The sequence below is a fragment of the Marmota monax genome, unplaced genomic scaffold (genome assembly GCF_021218885.2).
Source record: "Marmota monax isolate L192 unplaced genomic scaffold, Marmota_monax_Labrador192_F-V1.1 WCK01_AAM20220418_F8-fsc00521, whole genome shotgun sequence".
In the NCBI taxonomy this organism is placed as follows: domain Eukaryota; kingdom Metazoa; phylum Chordata; class Mammalia; order Rodentia; family Sciuridae; genus Marmota; species Marmota monax.
Window position 1 is genome coordinate 12,716 of NW_026694603.1, and position 26,196 is coordinate 38,911.

The following is a 26,196-nucleotide window of genomic DNA, read 5'->3' on the forward strand; positions in this document are numbered from 1 at the left end:
GAGAAGCCAGGTAACCTGGCTGCCCAGCCAATGCTGTTATCCACGAGCCTGAATCTTCCTTTCAGATCATCTTCTCAAATTATCCATAGGAGATTTATCCACATACTCAATAAGAAAAATATTTCTAATTATATCCAACCATTCTTAATATGAATGAGAATTATGCAGGGACGCCAGATTGCCAAGAGGGTTTTTGCCAAACAATTCCTTTTGACTTAAGAAAGAAGAGGCAGCTGCATTGTTTCCATAACTATCCATATAAAAGAGCCCTCGGAATGAAGCTGACTCGTCCTGCTTTAAAAAGCTCCAAGGTAAGTGGGAGCAGGACTTTCAAGAGGGACACTGGGGACACTGACCACATCGCCTGAGCTTTGGCTGCTGGTTCTGGTGCTGCTGCCTTGCTACTTGGCCTTTTACACTTATGAATTCTGTTGCTTTCTGCTTATAATAGCAAGCAATTCAAATAGGACCCCCATCCCTCTTTGATTAACTAAGTGTTTTTCCTTTTTATTTTACAGAACTGCCTTACTTTCGGTTACATCTTCTCACTTGCTAATAAGGTAAGATTTGGACTAACCATTTCTTAGAGGTGAATGCAAAAGGCTCTTGGATGGGTTTGTGTCACTTAGCAACCTTTTGAGGAAATGCTTACCTCAGTAAATACCTTCCAGCAACAGTAAAGGGATGGAGAGGGAGAGAGAAGGAGGGCTTTCAAACTCTTGTTTATGACTCAGGTACTGGTGAGGTGACATTTGAGCTAGAGAATCATTTATAATAGAAGATTATTTTACCTCTGAAGAAGAAGAACACAGCACTCAAATTCCCTTGCTAAAATGCTCAGATTTGATTAAAATGTATCCTGCTACTAGCATTCATTCAGTAATCATGATGCCCAAGAAATAAGAAAAAAAGTATTCAGGAAGATGCTCCTTTAAACTTCTTTAAAGCCCTTATAAAAAGTTACTCTGTGCAATGCTGAGTGCTATATAAAATGAAAAAAAAAAAACTGTAGAATTTTAGTTTTCAGTAATAAAGGCATTAAGCGGCCCCATTACTACACTCTGCATTTCTAAAGAGAGAGACTGGAATAGCAGATTAAAATGATTTCAAGTAATTTGATCATGCAATGACTGTAGTGGCATTCTTTGCCAAACCAAGCATTCTACTGATGCCACTGGCAACCTGCAGACAGCACAGTCTAAAGCAACTAAGGCCTGCATTCTTTAGAAGGAAATTCATAACAGCAAGGAGAGCAGTGCTTTCGGTTTTATCATTAACTAGTTTAACTGGGTTAAACTGATTGACTGGATTTGCTATGCAAGGAAATTTTGTTAGAGTGACTCTATTAAGACTCCACTAAAATGGAAAACAAAGGTAAATAAAACTATAATCCCCCCAAATCCACTTTGAGCAAGTTTATCTATACATCTAAAGGAAAAAAATAAAGTTTTCTTTGTATGGTTAGACGTGGCATTTTTAGTGACATTATAGTAAATTGACATTTTATATGTCAATGGTAGCCTAAGCTATTTCAAATTACTACTTGTTCAGTAGTAACTTGTTTTTTCAAAGTATCATCATGATATCTCATGGGCTGTGAATTAAGAAAGAGATATTATAATCCCTAAAGACAATGAGATCAAGTGACTTATCCAAGGACACAAGCAACTTAGCAGCAGTTTTGAGACAATAACCCAGTTTCTTGATTGGAATGTGAGCCTTGGAGTATGAAAGAAGATAATGGATGTCAAGCTCTAAATACAGTATTGCATGCATAGAGATCTTTGATGCATTTCAGTTTTGGTGATTACGTTTGTTTCAATAACTCGCTGGTGTACAGTAGAACTGCCTAGTGGAAATTCCAAGTGGGCCCGTGGAATACAACCAATATGAATATCTACTGGTATAAGAGCCCTTCAGAGTCTACAGTGTGAAATGTTTTATCCCTTTAGGACCTCTGAGATCAGCAGCCATGAGTTCAGACTCAGAAATGGCTGTTTTTGGGGAGGCTGCTCCTTTCCTCCGAAAGTCTGAAAAGGAGCGCATTGAGGCCCAGAACAGGCCCTTTGATGCCAAGACCTCAGTGTTTGTGGCAGAGCCCAAGGAATCCTTTGTCAAAGGAACAATTCAGAGCCGAGAAGCTGGGAAAGTGACAGTAAAAACTGAGGCAGGGGCGGTGAGTAGAGACCCAGGAGCCTGCCATATTTCATTGAATTTGGGGAGGGAGGGTTTGGTCACTCCATTGATGTTAATGGTTATCCTTCTTATTTACTAGACTCTGACAGTGAAGGAAGATCAGGTTTTTCCCATGAACCCTCCCAAATACGACAAGATAGAGGACATGGCCATGATGACCCACCTGCATGAGCCTGCTGTGCTGTATAACCTCAAAGAGCGTTACGCAGCCTGGATGATCTATGTGAGTGTCCCCTACCAGGGGTCTTTATTACCATCACTGCGTACCTTATCAGCCCATGGCCTCCACTGCAGCATAAAGAGTCCCAAGTAGTGACATATTTTCATTTTCACTATTAGCATAACTAATTAAGTGTTTATACTATTATAATGAACTATATAATGAATATTACACTTTAGTAAGGCACAATGCAAACACCAGCACATCTTTTCATTCAAAGCCAAGGAAGGACATTATCTTTGTTGACTAGATTGACCACAGATCTATAATTAAATATTTGAGCAGTTACTGATTATATCTCAACTATCTGCCTACATCTTCCCCACCCCCCTCTCCACATTCCAGTTGCAGAATCATTCCAAGGAGGGAAAATATAAACTTATATTTTATCACTTAAAAATGATTTTTAGGGACAAATTTCACTCATTTTCACTCTGCCCAAATAACAGTAATTTGCATCTATGTGTTCTGGTTCCTTCTATTTGGAATGCCACCTCTTCTGTGAAACCTTTCCAACTTCCCCAGGCAGAGTCTGGTGGTGTGTCCCATTGTTTCGGTCCCTGCAATCATATTGGCCATGTTTTTCCTGCATCATTCATTATATCACTGTCTCCTGCGTTGACTGGGAATTCCTCAAGGGACACAATCTCATTTATGTTTTATTTCTACTGCCTGGCAGGGACCTGGAACATAATTCACTTTCCAATAAATATTTTAAATTCAATATATTATGTTACATTCATACTTTTTTTAACCAGTGCTGATATTTAGCTGGGCGACACCTATACAGGCGTATCTGGTGTTTGTGGTCAACTCTGTTTTAACTGGTTGTTCTGTTCTGGACTAGTTGTCAAATGTTTTAAAATTACTCGGTTGTAATCATAATATATTTACATCATTTTTTCTTGTTTCTTTATAATTTAAAATAGTTTGAAAAATATATTCCCAGTGTTGTTATATACTGTCACGTTTACCTTTTTTTTTAAAGGTTAAAAAAATAAAAAACAAAAACATGTTTTATGTTGCCTTAAGATTTACTACAGTTCACCTAATCACTTCCTCATTGTTAAACATTTAGCTAATATCTAAATTTATGTTGTTATAAATTTGAATTATCTTAATTCTGCAAAGGAAGTATATGACTTTCTTTAAAAGAGTACAAATGTCTCATAGAACACATTTAAAAACAAGCAAATAGACAAACATGTTTTTACAGTTCCTGCCACGTAAAAAAGCACTGTGACAATTTCTGAGGGGAGAAATAAGAATTCTGAATTATGGTCCCTTCCCTCAAGGATGTTGCTATCACATTGCTGAATCCACCAACTAGTTTTCATGTTGATGCCTTAAAGAAATGTAGAACATTCACTTTAATTCCTCCTTTTTGTTAAAACCCAATTAATATGGAACTGAGCAAATAACAGAAAAGGCCTTTGGGTAGTAATTCTTTCTTTCCTTGCAAAGACCTACTCAGGACTCTTCTGTGTCACTGTCAACCCCTACAAGTGGCTGCCAGTGTATAACCCTGAGGTGGTGGCTGCCTACAGAGGCAAAAAGCGCCAGGAGGCCCCACCCCACATCTTCTCCATCTCTGACAACGCCTATCAGTTCATGCTGACTGGTGAGTTGGTCAGATGTTTTGTGTGTACATAGTATTTCTAGAGTAGAACCATAGAGGAGAGGGTGGGGGAGAGAGGGAGAGAGAGAGATTCTATAACCAAACCAATTTCAACATACTTCAAAACTATCCCCTCGAGGTGATACAGGTATATTTATGAGATATTATATAATGGCTAATGATTTCTTAAATGTTTAAACTTCAGTAAAGGTTGTCCATGATTAAATAATTTACTTTTGAATGACTCAGAAATTCAAATAAATTTGAACAAAAATACAAACATATCTGTGTACATGTACACACATGCACATTTAGACACAGAATCACACATACAAACTTTGGATCTCCACTTATCCTAAGCCAAAAAACAGGAGAGTAAACCTTGCCTCTAGGGTTTTATTCTCAATAACATAAATTGTGACCAATGAACATAAATTAAACATGCCACAAATGCTATTTCTCTTTCCCCGGTGCCAATTTGAACAGTCCTAAAATTTTAAAGTATATAAGGTATTAAGACAGTTATGTTAATCTGTTTTTTACAATATTGTCTCAGATAGACTTATTGTAAGTACCAGAACTCCTCTGGAAAGAGCTTGAAGAATTCCTTGTTAGAATAAAACATCGAAACAAACTTTTATCCTCCCCTGAAAAATATGACTAAACCCATGAGTACTTTCACAGCAACCTCCTTTTACTATTTTTCTTACTTTTCCACATGCTAAAAATATCTCCAACATCCATTTTTCATTACTTCTTTCATCCACAAAAAATATGTAACTAACTAAAGTTGTCATCAATACTCAAATCATAATGTCAAGTCCGCTTTTGTTATTTATTTAATGGTAGAGTATTAAAAAGAAAGTCTGACGTTTCAGGAAAATAGAGCCATGTGATTATCAATTATACTCTGGCTTTCAAACATTTTCTTTCATCCCAGAATCTTCTCCTCAAATGAAATATTTCTTGAAAGACTTGAACATAAGACAGATAAAAGTGGCAGTGTTAATTTTAAATGGGTGCATGTGTGCAAAAGCAGGGGAGAGAGTAGAAAAGAGAGGTACTAGAAAGATGGTAGACCCAGTACCCACAAAGCCCAAAGGATTGCAAAACCCAGGCTTAAAAATATTAAGTTAATTCCATTTTATTTTGTCATTTACAAATGTATAAGAAAACAGTACTAAATGTCCACATTTTCTCTTTTGTAGACCGGGAGAATCAGTCAATCCTGATCACGTAAGTAGATTTTATGCTTTCTTTTCATGAATGTGATAGCTGCTAGCTTTGGGACCTCATTTGATTTTGTTGTGATTTGACAGTGGAGAATCTGGTGCAGGGAAGACTGTGAACACGAAACGTGTCATCCAGTACTTTGCAACAATTGCAGTTACTGGGGAGAAGAAGAAGGAGGAGGCAACCTCTGGCAAAATGCAGGTGGGTCTGATTGTCAGGATCAGAATCCAGGCTCTGTTAGGGTTCTCAGGTAAGAAATTCCTAAGCCTCAGATGTGAGGACTGCGCTCTCCTTTGCAGGGGACTCTGGAAGATCAAATCATCAGTGCCAACCCCCTACTGGAGGCCTTTGGCAATGCCAAGACCGTGAGGAATGACAACTCCTCTCGCTTTGTAAGTCTCTTGGACGCTATGATTGGCTCTGTTCACAGGTCAAAATTGATGGGATGCTTGTGAATACATTCTTTGAATCTTTTATTAACATTATATTACACTGACTTTTTTCTTCTGAACATGGATCAAAAATCCTGTCTTAAAAGATATGTGCCCTTTTCTGAGTTCATTCTTATCTGTCATTATATTATTATTCACAATTAAATTTTTCATTTATTTTCAATTGATGATAATTGATTACCTTTATGAGGCAGACAATGATGTTTTAATATATTTATACAGTATGAAATCAAACTAACGTATCACCTAGCATATGTATCAAATGTACAAATTTTAAAATAAAAGAAAATTCTTTCACTTACAAAATAGGAGGGTTTTTTTTGTTTTTTTTTTTTTTTTTTTTTAGTTCTAGACACAAATCGTCTCTAAATTGATTTAGTATTAAAGCCTTACCATCTCAAGTGTTTTGGAGTTTGCAAAGATTTGATATTATTGAAAAATAAGGGAATAATATTAGTTTTCCTTTCAAGGGTAAATTCATCAGAATCCACTTTGGCACTACAGGAAAACTGGCTTCAGCTGATATTGAAACATGTAAGTGCTCAAATATCCTCGAAAATAATTTCTGTTCCTCATGAGCTATAAAATTAACCAAAAATCAAATTTGTAAATCACAGGAATTTTTATACTTTACCCGTGTATTGTTTGTTTTCTTCTAGATCTGTTAGAGAAGTCTAGAGTTACCTTTCAGCTTAAGGCTGAAAGAAGTTACCATATTTTTTATCAGATCACATCAAACAAGAAACCAGAACTAATTGGTAAGAAATATCATATTTCCTTTTCAAAATTCCTATAATATTACCTCTGAATTTATGTCTGAATTTTGTTGAATTTATACATACTTTATTTTAATTTTTGTGATACTAGGATTGAACCCAGAACATTCTGCCACTGAGCTACATCCCCAGCCCTTTTTATGTTTTTATTTTGAGATAGGATCTCACCAATTTACCCAGGCTGGCCTCAGATTTGTGGTTCTTTTGCCTCAGTATCCTGAGTAGCTAGCTGGATAAAAAGCATGTGCCACTCCACCCAACTTGTTATTTAATTTTTAAAAGAACTTTGCAGGCTAAGGGTATAACTCCATGGTAGAATGCTTCCCTACTATATGCAAGGACCTGGGTTGGATTCTCAGCATGGCATAAATAGCTTGTAACTTTGTTAAAATGTGTATGTGCTCACTAAAAGAACTCATAAGAAAGAAAAAGGAAAACTGAAATAACACTTCCAATTTCTATCACTATAGTACTAAAATATTATTCTAGTCATTTTCAATACATAAATCATAACATGGATACACACATACAACTTACATAACTGAAATAATAGTTACATTCCCTTTTGTAATTTTTTTCTGAACCTATCATGGTTTTCTCTATGTCAATAAATATAGATTCACATTATTACTTTTAATGGTTGCATAGTGTTCCACTCTAGAAATAAGCATAATTTACTTAATCATATCATACCTTTTAATGATATTTAGGTTGTTTTCAAAATTAAATTGTAAATAGTCAACACTGTTATTACTACTTATAGATACAACTTTTTTCATATGTAATGATTTTTGGATTATAATGGTGTTTAAAAATAGGGAATGATAGGAGATACCCTGACAACAACTTTAAGGGATTTGAGATGGTGTTAAATATCCTTTAAGAGTCCCTTCACTGCCCATCAAGCATCTTTTAACCAAGCATCATAAAGTGATCTTAGAATTTGTCTAGAAATCTCTTGCTTTGATGAAGAAGATTATTATGCTTATCTTTGCTCTTTTCTATGTATTTAGAAATGCTTCTGATTACCACAAACCCATATGATTACCCATTTGTCAGTCAAGGGGAAATCAGTGTAGCCAGCATTGATGACCAGGAAGAGCTGATGGCCACAGATGTAAGTAGAACACACAAAAACTGGAATTACTACATTGGGTCAGAGCAATGGTCCATTTAGATAAATATTTAGTATCCCATGGAAATAGCAAAGACTGAAGTGTTAGGAGCATATGCATGCCTCCTGGAGTCTATGAAAATGTTAAGATCTGCCTCTACAACATTTTAATTTACCTTAATAGTCTAAAAATTTATTATTTTGGGATTTAAGCAATTTAACTATTTTTATATCTATTTTCTATGGACCAAACCACCTCTCAAAATAACAAGGGCCTTAAATTTACTATCCTTGTTCCCTAAGTTTACTTTTTGAACCCTCAGATGATACACACCTAAAATTAGATTGCTCTGTGCTGGTTTTTGGTTGACCAAACCTTTTATGCCCAATCTAAGGAATTTCTTGCCCCCTATTCATACTGGTAGTTTCAGTTTGACCAATAAGTCAGGAGTGGGAATGTGAACTATAAATAGCAAGTGTGTGGACTATAACCTAACAGTTACATTATTGATTATTTGACAGAGTGCTATTGATATTTTGGGCTTCACTAATGAAGAAAAGGTATCTATTTATAAGCTCACGGGGGGTGTGATGCATTATGGGAACATGAAATTCAAGCAAAAGCAGCGTGAAGAGCAAGCTGAGCCAGATGGCACTGAAGGTATCAGCTGAGTTGATGTCATATTTGTTTGACTCACATTTTTAACCTGTTTCCTGTGAGTTTTCCTAGAGAAGACAAATTCACTTTTAAGAATTGAGTGTTAATTTATACCAAAATAATATATTGTGTGAAACATGGGCATTAGATAGTTTCTATCATTTCCAAATTTCTTTAGGGCAAACTACCCATTACCAACGTCTTTAACTTAATGAAAAAATGGACAAGAAAGTTCAAAAAGTGATACATAAAAAACTGTACAAAACACACGTAGCTTAAAAAATTTAAGGAAGTGGGTATCTTTGGGCCATAATAAAATTGTTCTACCTTGTTTTCCTTTTAGTTGCTGACAAGGCAGCCTATCTCCAGGGTCTGAATTCTGCTGATCTGCTCAAAGCCCTCTGCAACCCCAGGGTCAAGGTCGGCAATGAGTATGTTACCAAAGGCCAGACTGTAGAGCAGGTAGGTACATAATTCAAATTCATCACCAGGACAAAGAACATTTTTATAGCTCTTACATAACTTTGAGAGCTCTGTCTTTGTCTTTCAAGGTGACCAACGCAGTGGGTGCTCTGGCCAAAGCAGTGTATGAGAAAATGTTCCTGTGGATGGTCGCCCGCATCAACCAGCAACTGGACACCAAGCAACCCAGACAGTACTTCATTGGGGTCTTGGACATTGCTGGCTTTGAGATTTTTGATGTGAGTATGTAGCTGGCTGGTGAAGAGATTTTTATAGTAGGACATGGGAATAGTAACAAGAAAGATTTTATGAATATCATGACCTTTTCTTACAACTGTCAGTTATATTAAGACTTAGATTTATTTGGCAGCTACAAATCATTTATTGTAGTGGCAATTCCACTTCTATGAGAAACAAAATGCTTAATGACGACCTGAATTGCTAAGTGATCCAAAGGGAGTCATGAATTAATCTGGTGTTGTGGAGGGAGGAGGATTCTAAAAATCCCACAAAACAAAATGAAGCTAATGTGAAAATATCAAAGTAAACCTTGTGATTAAGTATGCTCTGAAAATATAGTGGAGGAATCATTTGGAAATACTTAAACAGATAATAAAAGCTGAGAAAAATTTTATAATTTAGATTCAGTATTCATAAATGAAATTAGCTTTTAATGCTCATTAATGTGATATCATGAAATAAAAGTTCATATTTGATCATGAGATACATTTTTCCTGCTTATAGTTTTTAAGAAGTTTATCTTCTTCCTAATTATTAAAGTAAGATTTGGACATTACATAAAATATAAAAAAATCAAGGGAAAATATTCCACATAATTGGACTTTATATCTAGTTAATGTTAATGTTAACATTTTGGTGGAGTTTTAAAATATAAGTGTATGTTCTCATACTGCACGTGATTTTGGTATTATGATTTTTTTTCATTTCATATTAAAGAATAGAAGTGGTAATTATTGCTCACTTGAAGTGCTGACCAAAGTGAATTCCTCATAATGTAGACTCCTAGATAATTTCTCAGGGGTTGCAAGTTGGCTCATAAGTCCACTGAAAACTAGGAGCCCTCTAAAAGATGTAGAAGATAATGGGAATAAATATGGGATGATTAAGTAGGAACTCAATAAAACACCTGAGTAAACTTTAGCAAATGCAGGGGAAAATAATACTAATAGGATTTTCTATAAAATGGTAGTAGGAGAAATAGTAGATTCCACACATCTTCAAACCTTCCATACATTTTACTTTTTATTTCAAAGTAATCTCTTTGGTCCAGTGATTTTCACATCTGTCATCTAAAGGCTATTGGACAAAAAGTTTTAAATTTAAAAATACTGTATTTTTTTAAATGCTCAATTTTTTAAGAGAGAAGTAAACACATCTATTTATTTAGTTCAACAGCCTGGAGCAGCTGTGCATAAACTTCACCAATGAGAAACTGCAACAGTTCTTCAACCACCACATGTTCGTGCTAGAGCAGGAGGAGTACAAGAAGGAAGGCATCGAGTGGACCTTCATTGACTTTGGGATGGACCTGGCTGCCTGCATTGAGCTCATTGAGAAGGTAACCTCCTCTGTCTACTTGGTCTCTACTGCCCATGTATCTGCTTTTCACATTTACCCACATGCCTTTTACCTCGTCTTAAATTCAGCCTATGGGCATCTTCTCCATCCTGGAAGAAGAGTGCATGTTTCCCAAGGCAACAGACACCTCCTTCAAGAACAAGCTGTATGAGCAGCATCTTGGAAAGTCTGCCAACTTCCAGAAGCCTAAGGTGGTCAAAGGCAAGGCTGAGGCTCACTTCTCCCTGATCCATTATGCTGGTACTGTGGACTACAACATCACTGGCTGGCTGGACAAGAACAAGGACCCCCTGAATGAGACTGTGGTTGGACTGTACCAGAAGTCTTCATTGAAAACTCTAGCTCTCCTCTTCTCTGGGGCTCAAACTGCTGAAGCAGGTAATGCCCAAAAGTCTAACATTTTCTGTAGATATTACAAAATGTGATGTTAGATTGAGGCTGGAAAACTCATAGTCCTGGCAGAATGTTTGCTGGCCAAACCCATTATTCCCCTAAGCATTGAGTAGGCAGGCTGGTCTATAATTATACATGTGTGGCTCGAGTCACTACAAATAGGGGTCCTACTTGCAAAGAGTGAGAGAGGAGGAACTATCATACTCTCAACCAATGAAAAGCCTCAGCTTCTATGATTGCTTCTGCTTCTTCCACTACACTGAATATCTGGAGATATTTAAGATAATGTAGTTACCAACTTCTGCCTCTCTATACTTGCTTTATTGATGATTTCTGAAGTTAGTATATCCTAAATGTCCAAATATCGGGGTGTCCATTTCTATATGATAAAGGGAATGGCCTTCACATTATTTCCCAATGAAGAATGAATCACAGAAAAGTGGATGCAAACTTAGTTAAAAATACAATTCAAACAGAGGCACCAAGAGAGTGAGGAAATGCTCCATTTGATGAACACAGAAAAGCACAGACATCTGCAAATTGGCAAGGATAGCCCTGTTGATTCAGAACCACATTGAAATGATACTTCTTTTTCTCCAGAGGCAAGTGGAGCTGCCAAGAAAGGTGGCAAGAAGAAGGGCTCCTCTTTCCAGACTGTGTCTGCCCTTTTCAGGGTAAGGAAGAAATTGTTCTGGGAAATTACATTTCCCAGTTACTTTGGGAATTTTTTTTCTGGTACTAGGGAATGAATGCAGGGCCTTGCATGTGCTAGACACTGAGCTAAACCCCTAGCCCATAAATTCGTTTTCAGAAACATAAGATCTTCTTTTCAAGAGACATTAGGAAAGAACTGACATTAGCTAATGACTTCTATTGATTTAAATTTGGAGAAAAAGGATTTAAATTACTCAGAAATGGTTATCTCACCTTTCATGCTAAGTCAAATAGTGAAGAATATGTGATAGGAAATTTCATAAAACTTAATGCTCTATATTCATAATCTAGTGAGTCTGACAAGGAACAATGACATGTACACAGAGAGACTAACAGACATTGGCAAGACTAATGACATCTAGCAGATAACCTACAACAAAGCTCACATGGTGTCCTTGCTCTTAAATTAATTCTCAATTATAACTGGTAGATATGCTTACTTATAGATAATCTTATGTCCTAAAATTTTACAGAGCTGGAAAGAGGGAGCTGTATTTATGAGAAAAAGTTCAATTGTGTGCAGGCTTGCATTTTTGTTTTGAAGAACTATAGAGTTTAGTAGAAGAGAGTGTGATCATCTAGTATGGGTAGCAGTGGCCTTGTAAGTGTCTGTGGGTGGCCAAGAATGTAGGTAGAAAGAAGGACAGTGCTGGTATAAACTGAAAAGAAGCACATTTGGTTGCTGTGAGTAACTCCTGCCAACCTAAATTCAGAAAAAATGTACTGAGGAAGAAACTAATCTCAGGAGAAACATTTGAGTTATTCCTTTAAATGAAAACAGTCCATTCAGGTCATTTAACCCAGCCATAAAGACTGGCTTTATAAACACTGCCAACTGTTCATTACCATGTCCACAGTCTGAGATGACAGGATTTTTCCTGGTTTTACAGGAGAATTTGAACAAACTGATGACCAACCTCAGGAGCACCCACCCTCATTTTGTAAGGTGTATCATTCCCAATGAAACTAAAACTCCAGGTAAGAAGTTCTAGAATGAAAGAAGAAGACATGATTGCCACACCCCCTTATTCAGAACTCTGCAGTGAAATATATATGTATTTTTTAGGTGCCATGGAGCATGAACTTGTCCTGCACCAGCTGAGGTGTAATGGTGTGCTGGAAGGCATCCGCATCTGTAGGAAAGGATTCCCAAGCAGAATCCTTTATGCAGATTTCAAGCAGAGGTCAGACTGTCCTAATTATGGCATATCTTGAAGTTTTATACAAATAAATTTAGTACAAGCAGAACAATTTAGTGAAAAAATTTTAATTAGCCAAAAAAGAAAAACGTGTACACCTCAAAAATACCTTTAAGGTATTTAATAGGTATATTATATTTTAACTACTGTGTAGAATTTTCATTGAATTTACCAAGCTCCCAACTAGTTTACAGATGTGTGTGCATTAATTTCAATTTAGTTTTGAGAACTATCTTTTTGAATACTTAGTATGTTTGGATTATCTAATTTAATCATTATAAAAATATAGTATAGGTAGGCACTAACATGACTTCATTTTATAGATGAATAACCTGAGGTTTAGAGAGATAAGTTATTTGCCCAAAGCCAGACATTTAATAAGTGGCTGAGTTGGTAACTCTCCCATGCATGTACAACTTCAAATAATTCCTGTTCTGTTGCTTCCTTTAATTGTATCTATCTTCATTTTTCTCTCATACATAAGCTTCCAAGTGTTTTGCAGAAACAGAGGGGACATGTCACAATTCCTTAGATCCTTTTTCTCCTTCCTAGATAAGCCTGTCTTGTAAATCCAAGAATAAGCTTGGGTGGCAACTGCAGGGAGCAGGTCTCCTAAGTCTAGGCCTGGTGGAGTTGGACAGAGAGCTTCAGTGCTCAAGACTCGATGCACCCCTAAGTTTGATTTTAAGTGTTTAGGGCAGTTCTCCATACCTGAAGTATCTTCTACCAGATTTTTCAATAAAAAGCACTCTTGGACTCGGGATTTTAAACAGCAAATTCATCAAGCAGGGATAACGTTATATTTTATAGGTCATCTATAGCTTAATGTGAACAAGATTATAAAGTTCTTTTCTGAGAACAGGGTCTGATGAGGCAGAAAAGAAAATTGCAACTCTTTAAGAGATGGTAAAATGGAGTACAACTTGATAGCCAATAGGTTGACCATCCATGTAAGCAATGTCATCCCTCTTTGAACAAAGAATAATATTTTTAAGAACTTTTATTTTTAAATAAATCACTTAATATTTAGATATTATTTGTTTTATTAGTAAACCAAGCATTATTTTATTTTTTTAAACTGCATTTGCTTTACAGATATAAGGTACTAAACGCAAGTGCTATCCCTGAAGGACAGTATATCGACAGCAAGAAGGCTTCTGAGAAGCTCCTTGCGTCCATTGACATTGACCACACCCAGTATAAATTTGGTCACACTAAGGTAACATTCTCTAAATCCAATCTGATACTATTCCTGTTCTTTTGAATTTTATGCAACATTTCTAATCTGGAACACTGCCCCCACACAGGTCTTTTTCAAAGCTGGTCTTCTGGGGCTCCTAGAGGAGATGCGAGATGACAAGCTGGCCCAACTGATTACCCGCACCCAGGCCATGTGCAGAGGGTTCTTGGCAAGAGTGGAGTACCAGAAGATGGTGGAGAGACGGTATGAAAATGTACTGTTTATTCATGTCTTTCATCCTCAAAAACACCCTTGAGGTGACTTACAGTTAAGACTCAACTGTGCTGAGGACACTGAAGGAATGGTAAGAGTCCCATAGAGAAATGAAGGAAAACTTAAAGGATCATCACCATGAAATATATTCTGAGTGTTTGGGTAAAAAACTGAGAAGCATGAAGTGTTCATAGTTTTCATCTAACAAGAGAAAATACATCAGTGAGAAAGCAGAGACAATTTTTTACTGTAGCACTTGGTTCTAATATGATTTATTAGGCAGATGATTAAAGAGAGGACATTGAAATGTATAGCATTTTCAAGAATGGTTTTATACAGGATATAATCCTGTATTATCCTTCCTCCATCTGATCATTTCTATTATTGAACTATCATGATTTAAAATATTAAGGGCATTTGTCTATGAAAGACTTGTTGTAGTAAATTAATACAATGTCATCAAGGGATATGGCTTCCTGGTGATCTAATTTGTTGAAGGGACAGAATTCAAAGACTATAGTGCTAGGCTTCTCAGGCTGCAGGATATACATGACCAGGACCTATAGTGATATATGCATTTTACATTGCCATTCTATGTATATCCACACATATGTGTAAATATATAAACAATTTACATAAAACAAATTTTATTTTTACTATTTGAAATTATGCTTAAACTTCTGTGGCATTCTATTTTACTAAAAATAATAAATTTGGGTCCTAAATGCACACACACACACACACATATGTAAATAATTGTCTATATATGAGGGTAAATAATTTATTCAAATAACCTAAATTAAAGCAAATGTGATATTATAGAGTTAATGCAAAATTCACACCACATTAAAATATAATACTAGAGATTGTCAAATAAATTCTAGCATCTTTAATCAGATACCCCACAATCTTTAAAGGTCATGTTCACCTCCTGCTTCCCTTATGGTATTTTAGTAAGAATGTTTGAGAGGCACTGAGGCACAGCAGTACTTCTCAAAGTGTAGTCCTTGATTTGCATTATCACCATCCCTTGTTAACCTGTTAAAAGTGCACAATTTCAGGTCCCACCCCAAATCCTCTGAATCTGACTCTTTGGAGGTGGAGTTCAGGAATCAGTGTTTTATCAATCCCGTCAGGTCATTTTTATTCATTCCGAAGTTTGAGAAGCAATGAGGTAGAGGAATGAGTAGAGGAATGGCAAATCCTCAACTATCACCCCCAAAATATCACTTGCTTAATCTGTGCATTTCAAAGAAGGTGAGGATTAGAGTGGGGACAGAACCTCCAACTCTTGCTGCCTAAATTTCATCTCATTTCATCATCCACACAATACCTAATTTGCAGCCATTGAATTTTAGGGAGTCCATCTTCTGTATCCAATACAACATACGAGCCTTCATGAATGTCAAGCACTGGCCCTGGATGAAACTGTTCTTTAAGATCAAACCTCTGCTAAAGAGTGCAGAAACTGAGAAGGAGATGGCCACCATGAAGGAAGAATTCCAGAAAACCAAAGATGAACTTGCCAAGTCAGAGGCAAAAAGGAAGGAATTAGAAGAAAAGATGGTGTCACTGCTAAAAGAAAAAAATGACTTGCAGCTCCAAGTTCAGTCTGTAAGTTGGGGTAGCATGTTGGGTATTGCTAATCAGAATGCAGGTGCTAGAACTCTGACCATTATGGGCAATGGGCTGGATAGTCAGCAGAGCAGACAAGCATTGGAGAGAGAAAGTTGAAGCCCTCCATGTATCCCTTCATTGCCTGTTGAATCCCTTCCATACAGCACCACAACAATTAGGTAGAAATGTCCATCATCTTTCATTCTACAATTTTATTAAACTCCAGGATTTATGTCTTTTCCTTTTGAAGAAAGTCCTTGAAAGTGATTTTAAAATGAAGTAATCCCAGATAAAATATTAAGGGGAGGACATCACAGAGGGAGATTTTTTTCCTGAAGCTTCTTTGAACACTTTTTTAATGTCCATGAGTCTTAAATTACAATATTGACAGCTGGAAAATGGCAGCATTCAACACCAAATTTTATTGAATTATTGTTAATTATTGATATAAAAAATTCTTATCCACTCTTTACAATCTATCGCCATAGTCAGTACCCTATTACATCCACACCTAGATTGCTTCATCAGTATCTAAATTGCTCTGCCTACTTACAATTCTCTCCTATTCTGTCCAAGCTACTCACTGCTCGCTCTTGGGCCAATCATTTTAGAACTGCTTCCATCAACTTGGAAATGTAATTTATAGGACTGTTTTTCATTTAGAAAGAATTGAATTGGTCTGGTATAATTTACTCATCACAAAATCATATATTTTTTTCTGGTAAGATTAGTCTCTGCTGTCAAGTTTGGGCAGTATAATAACTCCTTCAAGATTACAGTAGGAAAAAAGAGCCTCCCCTTGCATTGTTTTTTCTTTATTGCCTCTACCCCCTTCAAATCTATTCCAAATTTTTTTCTGTTCTCCCCAAAGATTTACTCAGAATCTGTTCTACACCACTACATTCACTACATAGCTATACAGAGAATATATTCTTCTGTGTATTCAAAAGTTGATATGGAGGATCACTGGTGAATACAAATTTCATGTTTCTCTCATTTTCTGCCTGCTCTGTTCCCATTAATTGGAAACAGTGGGTTGCCAGGAATTTTTTGATTACTTTTTGCCTCAACTTGAATTTAAAGCATCATAACCAGGGTCATCTTTCAGTACTACAAAGAAATGTATTTCAATAGCAGTTGCAGGTGGAAATTTTCTGGCAGGAATGCTTCCCCATCCCCCACCATGATTTTCTTCCTAATAAGTTGATTTCTGCAAACCCAAATACTATCCATCTCTCAAGACTTAACTCAAATACCAATTCTTATATTAAGCCAAACTTGGCCCAACTTCTCTGTTCTCTGATGTCATTAATTGCTTTCTACATTAACGGTAGCCTTTGAGAGAGAGGTTTTCTAATCTATTGTGGAATATACTCTTCTAAAGGAACAGGTCAACTACCAATACTTTTTGGTTTTTCTACATATGAAAATGTACTGCTCTTTAGTAAGTGGTCATGAAACAAAATCTGTGAAGACATAAACAAGTGAATACAGGAAATCCAAGAAAAAAAACTGTAAACATTTATACTTTTATCAGTGTAAAGTATTTATTCTTTCTTCTCAATTGTAATTTCAAGGAAGCTGAAGGGTTGGCTGATGCAGAGGAAAGATGTGACCAGCTGATCAAAACCAAAATCCAGCTTGAGGCCAAGATCAAAGAGGTGACCGAGAGAGCTGAGGATGAGGAAGAGATCAACGCTGAGCTGACTGCCAAGAAGAGGAAACTGGAAGATGAATGCTCAGAACTGAAGAAAGACATTGATGACCTTGAGCTGACACTGGCCAAGGTTGAAAAGGAGAAGCATGCCACAGAGAACAAGGTATGAAACATACTCTGTTGTACTGTATCCAGGTTCTTCTCAGTCAGTAGCAGAGGTCACCTCTTTCTTAACCCCTATAGGTGAAAAACCTCACAGAAGAGATGGCAGGCCTGGATGAAACCATTGCTAAGCTGACCAAGGAGAAGAAGGCCCTCCAAGAGGCCCACCAGCAGACCCTGGATGACCTGCAGGCAGAGGAGGACAAAGTCAACACCCTGACCAAAGCTAAAATTAAGCTTGAACAGCAAGTGGATGATGTAAGTCCAGCATTATCAAGGAAATTATTTCTTCTAAAGGAAACTGGGAATTCCTAGTTCCTACTCAACATAATTTATATTTAGCTTGAAGGGTCCTTGGAGCAAGAAAAGAAACTTCGTATGGACCTAGAAAGGGCTAAGAGGAAACTTGAAGGTGACTTGAAGTTGGCCCAAGAGTCTATAATGGACATTGAAAATGAGAAACAGCAACTTGATGAAAAGCTCAAAAAGTAAGTATGAAAGAATAGCTCAGGAATTTGCTTCCACTGCTGGGTATGAACTAAATTATTGCCATTTGCTGCTTTTCCAAAAGGAAAGAGTTTGAAATGAGCAATCTGCAAAGCAAGATTGAAGATGAACAGGCACTTGGTATTCAATTGCAGAAGAAGATCAAGGAGTTACAGGTAAGTACATGATCTCCATCACTTTAATTCAACAAGAAAAATAAATGACTGGCACAAGAAACTGAGTTTGTATTTTCCACCATTTCCAGGCTCGCATTGAGGAGCTGGAGGAGGAAATTGAGGCAGAGCGGGCTTCCAGGGCCAAAGCAGAGAAGCAGCGCTCTGACCTCTCTCGGGAACTGGAGGAGATCAGTGAGCGGCTGGAAGAAGCTGGAGGAGCCACTTCAGCCCAGATTGAGATGAACAAGAAGCGGGAGGCTGAATTCCAGAAAATGCGCAGGGACCTGGAGGAGGCCACCCTGCAACATGAAGCCACAGCTGCCACCCTGAGGAAGAAGCATGCAGACAGTGTGGCTGAACTTGGGGAACAGATTGACAACCTGCAGCGGGTCAAGCAGAAGCTGGAGAAAGAGAAGAGTGAGATGAAGATGGAGATTGATGACCTTGCTAGTAATGTAGAGACCATCTCTAAAGCTAAGGTACAACAGATATGGGAAAACTGACATTAATGACACTAACCCATATGGACACATCATAGTTCAAAAAGGACACATTATACACATTAAGTCATTTATTATTTGCAGTTATCCAGGAAGGTAAGCATAAAATAAATAAAGCCTTTTTAATTATTTTCATTTAACATATAAATAAACAGAAAACCAAAGCACAGCAGAGTATCACCCCATTTATAATAACAGTGCTAGCTTTGGAAAATAGGTCATTTGTGTTCTTCAGTCCCCCAACTTGAGAGTACAACTCTCCCATGTTTTCAATTATCCAATAGCAAGGTTTCAGTGTATACAAAGGCAATGCAGTAGTTTTTAATATGCCTTTAGAGTATGTACCATATAATTCTTGTGGAATCTTAAAATTGAAACCTACTATTTAACTTTTATATTAATACTGCACATAGCTTCATGACTAGCTTTTGTAAAATAAAAATAAACAAATTCTTCTATATCACAGTGCATATTAGATAATTTGACTTATGAATCAAAACAATTATTAGATATTTCATTTGGGGAGAATTCTTAGCTGCTGCAAAGATCACTATCTTGAAGGGTCTCCACTTCCTTCTTTCGCTTTTTATCCTGTAGGGAAACCTAGAGAAAATGTGCCGCACTCTAGAGGACCAAGTGAGTGAACTGAAATCCAAAGAAGAAGAGCAGCAGCGGCTCATCAATGACCTGACAACCCAGAGGGGACGCCTGCAGACTGAATCTGGTAAACCTCCCCTCTTGTTTGGTGCCTAAGAGTGGTGGTGATGATGATATGGTTAAGAACAAATGATTTAGGGCTGGGGATGTGGCTCAAGCGGTAGCGCGCTCGCCTGGCATGCGTGCGGCCTGGGTTCGATCCTCAGCACCACATACAAAGATGTTGTGTCCGCCAAAAAAAAAAACTTAAAATATTAAAAAAATTCTCTCTCTCTCTCTCTCTCTCTCTCTAAAAAAAAAAAAAAAAAAAAAAAAGAACAAATGATTTGGTGGCAGTCTAATAAAAGCAACTGAGATCATGTGTGATTCATTGAAAGGCTCAGACTCTTCATCTAAGTGCAAGGTCATTTGGGGACAACTCTGGAATAAATATTTTCATATAACTAAACTAAGCTCTGCTCCAGAAAGGCCTTGAATATTTATTTTTCACAAAGGGGATGTTGGAATAGAGGTCATTCCAGCATGGGTTCAGGACTTCTTTGTCAAGACACATTTTTTAAAAAAAGTTTGTATCAACATTAAATTAACGACTAGGGTAATGGATAGGCCTATCTCTCAAAAGTCTATGGAAGTGGAACTATGTAGAATTGGACATTTTATCTCCCTTTTTGACAGCCTTCAAAAGGTTTTGCAACATATAAAAGGCTAAAATAATTAGTTATGGAGAGGACAAAAAATTTGAGCTATATTTATTCATATGGATTGATATGGAAGTTCCACCATAAATACCCAAATTTAGCGTTGACTATGAAGATGCCAATATAGAATTCAATAATCTGAGTATTCATTTTGGGGGGATAAGGATAAAATTTATTTTTAACATGGGTTTGCAGAATATTTTCTTCATTTAAAAAACAATGTGCTATTTCTTTGTCTAGGTGAATTTTCACGCCAGCTTGATGAAAAAGAAGCTCTGGTGTCTCAGTTATCAAGGGGAAAACAAGCATTTACTCAACAGATTGAGGAATTAAAGAGGCAGCTTGAAGAAGAAGTAAAGGTAACAATTATTCTGAGTTGACCATAAACAGATACAGTTATACCAACTTTTAGACGGTTTTGAATTGAAACTTAAAAATTAAACAATTAAACATCCAATAAAATGAAGGCATAACTATCTCCACAGGCCAAGAATGCCCTGGCCCACGCCCTGCAGTCCTCCCGCCATGACTGTGACCTGCTGCGGGAGCAGTATGAGGAGGAGCAAGAATCCAAGGCGGAGCTGCAGAGGGCGCTGTCCAAGGCCAACAGTGAGGTTGCCCAGTGGAGGACCAAGTATGAGACCGATGCCATCCAGCGCACAGAGGAGCTGGAGGAGGCTAAGTATGTGCACAGCACTGAAAGAATGTGCTGAAAACTTGGCACAGTCAGTGAATTAGTTTGACAATGCTTAATTAACTAGTTTCTATTTGCCAGTCACTACCAAGTCCTGAGAATGATTCATGAATATAGCAAACAGTAGTCCCTACTGCACAAGACTAAAATCCAGTTAAGAAATCAAAAATGGCAAATGATTACTAATTACAGAGCTTAAGCCATATGCCAAGCACACCAAGCTCATCACTGCTTTAGGGTTTTGTGCAGTTCCCTCTGTTTAGAATACATTCCATACTGGTCTCCCTCTAGCTCATTGTGACTTCTTTCAGATGTTGTGACTTGACTCAGATGTTATCTCCCAAGGGAGGCCTTTCCTGAATACCTGAAGTAGTTGCCCATAATGTACCCTACTTTACTTCTCTTTGTCATACTTATATCTGAAAGTGTGGTCATGGATTTTTCTGACTTGCTTATTGTTTATCTCTCCCACTAGTTTGTAAGCTTTATGGCAGGGAACATTTTTGTCTTATTCATTGTTGTCTCAATGACTGGTTTATAAAAAAAGCTTGCTGGTGTTTGTTGATTGAACTAATAGATCACGTTAGTGTGAAGTTTCCAATATGCTTCAGTATGCTAACAATTTGTGATTGTTATTATGTTTATTTCTCCCTAAAATTTTATATAATTTTTCAGGAAGAAGCTGGCTCAGAGGTTACAGGCTGCTGAGGAACACGTGGAAGCTGTGAATGCCAAATGTGCATCCTTGGAGAAGACAAAGCAGAGGCTGCAGAATGAGGTTGAGGACCTCATGCTTGATGTGGAGAGGACCAATGCTGCCTGTGCAGCCCTAGACAAGAAGCAAAGGAACTTTGATAAGGTGATGTCTGTAGCATTCACTGCTCTCTGTCACTTTTTTCTGCCCTATACAGCAGGTAACCACTCTGGATTTTTCAGATCCTGGCTGAATGGAAGCAGAAATATGAGGAAACACATGCTGAGCTGGAAGCATCCCAGAAGGAGGCCCGCTCCCTTGGTACTGAGCTGTTCAAGATGAAGAATGCCTATGAGGAATCCTTGGATCAGCTAGAAACCCTGAAGCGAGAGAACAAAAACTTGCAGCGTGAGTCCCTTTCACTTTCAATAATATTCATGACTTGGAGGAATCTCTCTCTCATGCATGTGTTTGACCAAGTCCTTACCTGTCTTTTACCCAAACAACAGAGGAGATTTCTGACCTCACGGAGCAGATTGCAGAGGGAGGAAAACGTATCCATGAACTGGAGAAAATAAAGAAACAAGTAGAACAAGAGAAGTGTGAACTTCAGGCTGCTTTAGAAGAAGCTGAGGTACAGATTGAATTGTATCTTATACACAAACAAATCAGAAAAAATTAAATACATCTTTGTAGGTTGTAAAAAGATAGACAGAATAAAATTAATGCCTTGCAGAAAAACTTCAAAATGCTTCTTGCTAATGTCATCTTTTGTGGTCTTTAAGGCATCTCTTGAACATGAAGAGGGGAAAATCCTGCGCATCCAGCTTGAACTGAACCAAGTCAAGTCTGAAATTGACAGGAAAATTGCTGAGAAGGATGAGGAAATTGACCAGCTGAAGAGAAACCACATTAGAATCGTGGAGTCAATGCAGAGCACACTGGATGCTGAGATCAGGAGCAGGAATGATGCCATCAGGATCAAGAAGAAGATGGAGGGAGACCTCAATGAAATGGAAATCCAGCTGAACCATGCCAACCGCATGGCTGCTGAGGCCCTGAGGAACTATAGGAACACTCAAGGCATACTCAAGGTAAATGGCTTCAAAAGATGGACCCGGGGGGCTGGGGATATAGCTCAGTTGGTAGAGTGCTTGTCTTGCATGCACAGACCCTGGGTTCAATCCCCAGCGCTGCCAAAAAACAAAAAGATGATTCCAGGACAATTGGAATGACTGCAGCCTGAGAACATGATATCTCAATGATCTCTCATTGCACAGGATACCCAGCTGCACCTGGATGATGCTCTCCGGGGCCAGGAGGACCTGAAGGAACAGCTGGCCATGGTTGAGCGCAGAGCCAACCTGCTTCAGGCTGAGATTGAGGAGCTGCGGGCCACACTGGAGCAGACCGAGAGGAGCAGGAAAATCGCAGAACAGGAGCTCCTGGATGCCAGTGAGCGTGTCCAGCTCCTCCACACCCAGGTGGGATTTAGAACAAAGAACTCCCCTGTTGGTTGATGTTTACATGCCCAGAATATACAGGCCTGAATTTTTTATATGACGGCCAGGTTTTATACTTTCATCATTTTTTTTACTGTATTATTGAGAAAACTTCCACTATTTTATGTTAAACAAATATTATTGACTCACTTCCTATAATAATCTAAGGCTAACTCATTGTCTATTATTTTTTAAGTTTTACTGACTCTTCTTATTAATATTGACATTTTATTGTGCAGAAATCGAATCTTGTGAACATTATTATTTTATCCCTGTGAATGGTTTCACTGGCAAATGATAATTTTAATATTATACAGCTATTTCGTCTGCTTATGAAGTATGTTCTTGAAGATGTTCAATATTCTATAACATTTCTATTTTATTTATTTGCACTACATAACAAGATTCCTTAATACTGAAAGCATTTCTTGTATTTTTTAACCTAATTTTTTTTTCAAAAAATGGTACTTTAATAGCATAATAAGAAGATGTATATGTTATTTTAAAATAGAACACTAGCCTGATCAACGCCAAGAAGAAGCTGGAAACAGATATTTCCCAAATGCAAGGAGAGATGGAGGACATCATCCAGGAAGCCCGCAATGCAGAAGAGAAGGCCAAGAAGGCCATAACTGATGTGAGTAGCAGGCATAGTTCTCCATTAATTTAGCAGTACGACTGCCTACAGCAATAGTTTTCTTGATTTTTTTTGGTTTATTTGCCAACAAGGCTGCCATGATGGCTGAGGAGCTGAAGAAGGAGCAGGACACCAGCGCCCACCTGGAGCGGATGAAGAAGAACATGGAGCAGACAGTGAAGGACCTGCAGCTCCGTCTGGATGAGGCTGAGCAGCTGGCATTGAAGGGTGGCAAGAAGCAGATCCAGAAGCTGGAGGCCAGGGTGGGTCTCCCAATATCTATTTCCTTCTGCTTCCAGTGCCTGATTTGATTAAAGTTCTTTCTAAGAGCCTACCTATTTGCAGGTGCGTGAGCTGGAAGGGGAGGTTGAGAGCGAGCAAAAGCGTAATGTTGAAGCTGTCAAAGGTCTGCGCAAACATGAGAGGCGAGTGAAGGAACTCACTTACCAGGTACAGCATTAACTTTTATCACCTAAGCATTCTTCCAAATCAATGTGAAATGCTCATATACAATGATACAATAGCGCTTTAGAAATAAGGTCCTATGGTTTTTATGATCTTTCAGACGGAAGAAGATCGGAAAAATATTCTCAGGCTTCAGGATTTGGTAGATAAACTTCAGGCAAAAGTGAAATCTTACAAGAGACAAGCAGAAGAGGCTGTAAGTATCTTTAAAGTAGAAGGGAAGAATGAAGTCCTTGGGTTAAGAAAAGCTAATAGGTATTTACATTCATTATCCTGTTCATTTTTGTAGTTTTATTTCTTATCATTTGTAATATCAAAAGCTTGGTTTTAAAAGTTAACTTTCACTTAACAAAGAAACAAAAATTTAAAAGCAGAAATAACACAGGCCATAATCTCTGGTCATTGTCTGCTAAAATTGCCAAGTGATGAGAAAATATAAACAAAAATCCCTATATTTAAATGCTAAAGAAGAAACTTTCCTTTATATTTCTTTGGATAAATTTAAAATAAAAATCATAATTACTGAATAATTAATTATAAATAAAACTACAAGGAAGATGCTACTTTTACAAACCTACATAATGAAGTCAAAGCTATTGACTGAAAGTTACTTCATTGTATGTGCTTTCATTATGAGTTAAAAATAAAAATAAATTAATAAGTGGACAGTGTAATCCAGAAATTATGAATAACAAAACAATGGAAATAAGAAGCACTATTAAAAAAGGTAGAAATTGATAAATTGATTAACTAGAGTGTAATATTTTCTAATTTGACTATTTTAGTTATATCTAATAACTTTGGGGAATTGATATACTTTTGAGTAGTTTAATCAAGGGGAAAGTGAGAGAAAATATAAACTCACAACATTATAAATAAGAAAAGAAATAAACCATGGACATAAAAAAATTTTGGTGTAATTACTATGTAAACCTACCAAAAAAATTGAAATCCTGAGGAAATTTATGATTTTTCTAGGAGAATATACATTACCAATTTGGCTGGATAAGTTATTTCAGAATTACTTCTGAAAATGGACCCAGGACCGGACAGGTCTTTCAAAATTTCAAGGGACAGATAATCCCCCAGCTATGTAAGCTGTTCAAGATCATGGGAAAAGACAGAGAGCTTTCTAATTCATGTTAAGAAGCCTGCATAACCCTCATACCAGAACCTGTCCAAGAGAGAACAGGGGGAAGAAAATACAGGCCATTTTATTCATGAGTGTAGTTGTAGCATGGGTAAATTACTAAGTTGTAAGACCCTTACTTTATTAAAGAAAATTTCTATTGGTATTTAAATAGGCTTAGTTCCTACAATGTAAGGATTACTTTATAAATAGGGAGTCTGTCAGTACAATTTTTACATCCAAAGCAGGAAGAAAAAAGTGAATGTATTGTGCCAAAACATTCATAGTAAAATACATCATTTATTTCAATTTTAAAAACTATTATTAAATTCATCCTTAATATGATAAAGAATACTTAATTTTAGGGAACAGTCATCATCTAACATCAAGTATTAACAACTTTGACTTTAATATTCTTTCCTTCTCCTCTGATCTTAACATTTTTTATTGTTCTATTTGTGGTACACATCTTTTAATATGCTTTGGTTTAAAAATTAAGTTTGTGATTATTTATGAGGCACCAAGCCCCAGTTAAATCACAATATTAATTTCAATGATAAGCAAAATCTTGGAGATGGTAAGATTCTGCTTATCTATAGATGCCAAATCCTTTCATCCCTTAAGTCTTTAGTCTAGAAAGATGTGCAGTATGGGCTTCTTACAATTCCATTTTTATTCTCAGGAGGAACAATCCAACACAAATCTATCTAAATTCCGCAAGATCCAGCATGAATTGGAGGAAGCAGAGGAAAGGGCTGACATTGCAGAGTCTCAGGTCAACAAATTGCGGGTAAAGAGTCGGGAAGTTCATACAAAAATTATAAGTGAAGAGTGATCAAGTCCGGATGCAATGGAATGACTGAAGAGAGGCACAAAATGTGAAGTCTTTGGTCATTTTCCTCTGTAATTTTGTCTATTCTACCCTATTGTGAAGGAAATAAAAAGTACAGAATATTTTGCAAACCATATCCTTAGGCTTTGTTTGTTTTCTCTCCTAAAATGATGTGAAAGTTTAAATAATCTCAAGCCTCTTGA

General features: G+C 37.1%; 1 protein-coding gene across 1 annotated transcript; it reads left to right on the plus strand.

Moving 5' to 3' along the window:
* Window positions 1-1,960: 1,960 nt before the first annotated feature.
* On the plus strand, window positions 1,961-26,115 carry LOC124077640 (myosin-2). Its single transcript, XM_046422096.2, has 38 exons — window positions 1,961-2,176; window positions 2,276-2,419; window positions 3,881-4,037; window positions 5,243-5,270; window positions 5,354-5,468; window positions 5,567-5,659; window positions 6,190-6,253; window positions 6,379-6,477; window positions 7,509-7,612; window positions 8,132-8,270; window positions 8,611-8,729; window positions 8,819-8,968; window positions 10,138-10,308; window positions 10,397-10,706; window positions 11,322-11,395; window positions 12,326-12,413; window positions 12,502-12,619; window positions 13,730-13,853; window positions 13,942-14,078; window positions 15,446-15,701; window positions 17,282-17,524; window positions 17,605-17,781; window positions 17,866-18,011; window positions 18,095-18,185; window positions 18,275-18,664; window positions 19,283-19,409; window positions 20,281-20,399; window positions 20,526-20,722; window positions 21,410-21,593; window positions 21,671-21,836; window positions 21,938-22,062; window positions 22,214-22,522; window positions 22,709-22,912; window positions 23,442-23,567; window positions 23,660-23,830; window positions 23,913-24,017; window positions 24,133-24,228; window positions 25,844-26,115. The coding sequence occupies exons 1-38, from the start codon at window positions 1,973-1,975 to the stop codon at window positions 25,994-25,996; spliced, it is 5,823 nt and encodes a 1,940-aa protein (XP_046278052.1). The 5' UTR covers window positions 1,961-1,972; the 3' UTR covers window positions 25,997-26,115.
* The last annotated feature ends 81 nt before the right edge of the window (window positions 26,116-26,196 follow it).

Bases quoted from the DNA above. Each gene is read 5' to 3' on its own strand.
- LOC124077640 (XM_046422096.2), top strand. From the start codon at position 1,973: ATGAGTTCAGACTCAGAAATGGCTGTTTTTGGGGAGGCTGCTCCTTTC. The intron at 2,177-2,275 runs GTGAGTAGAGAC...CTTATTTACTAG, and splicing joins TAAAAACTGAGGCAGGGGCG to ACTCTGACAGTGAAGGAAGA. The intron at 8,969-10,137 runs GTGAGTATGTAG...CTATTTATTTAG, and splicing joins CTGGCTTTGAGATTTTTGAT to TTCAACAGCCTGGAGCAGCT.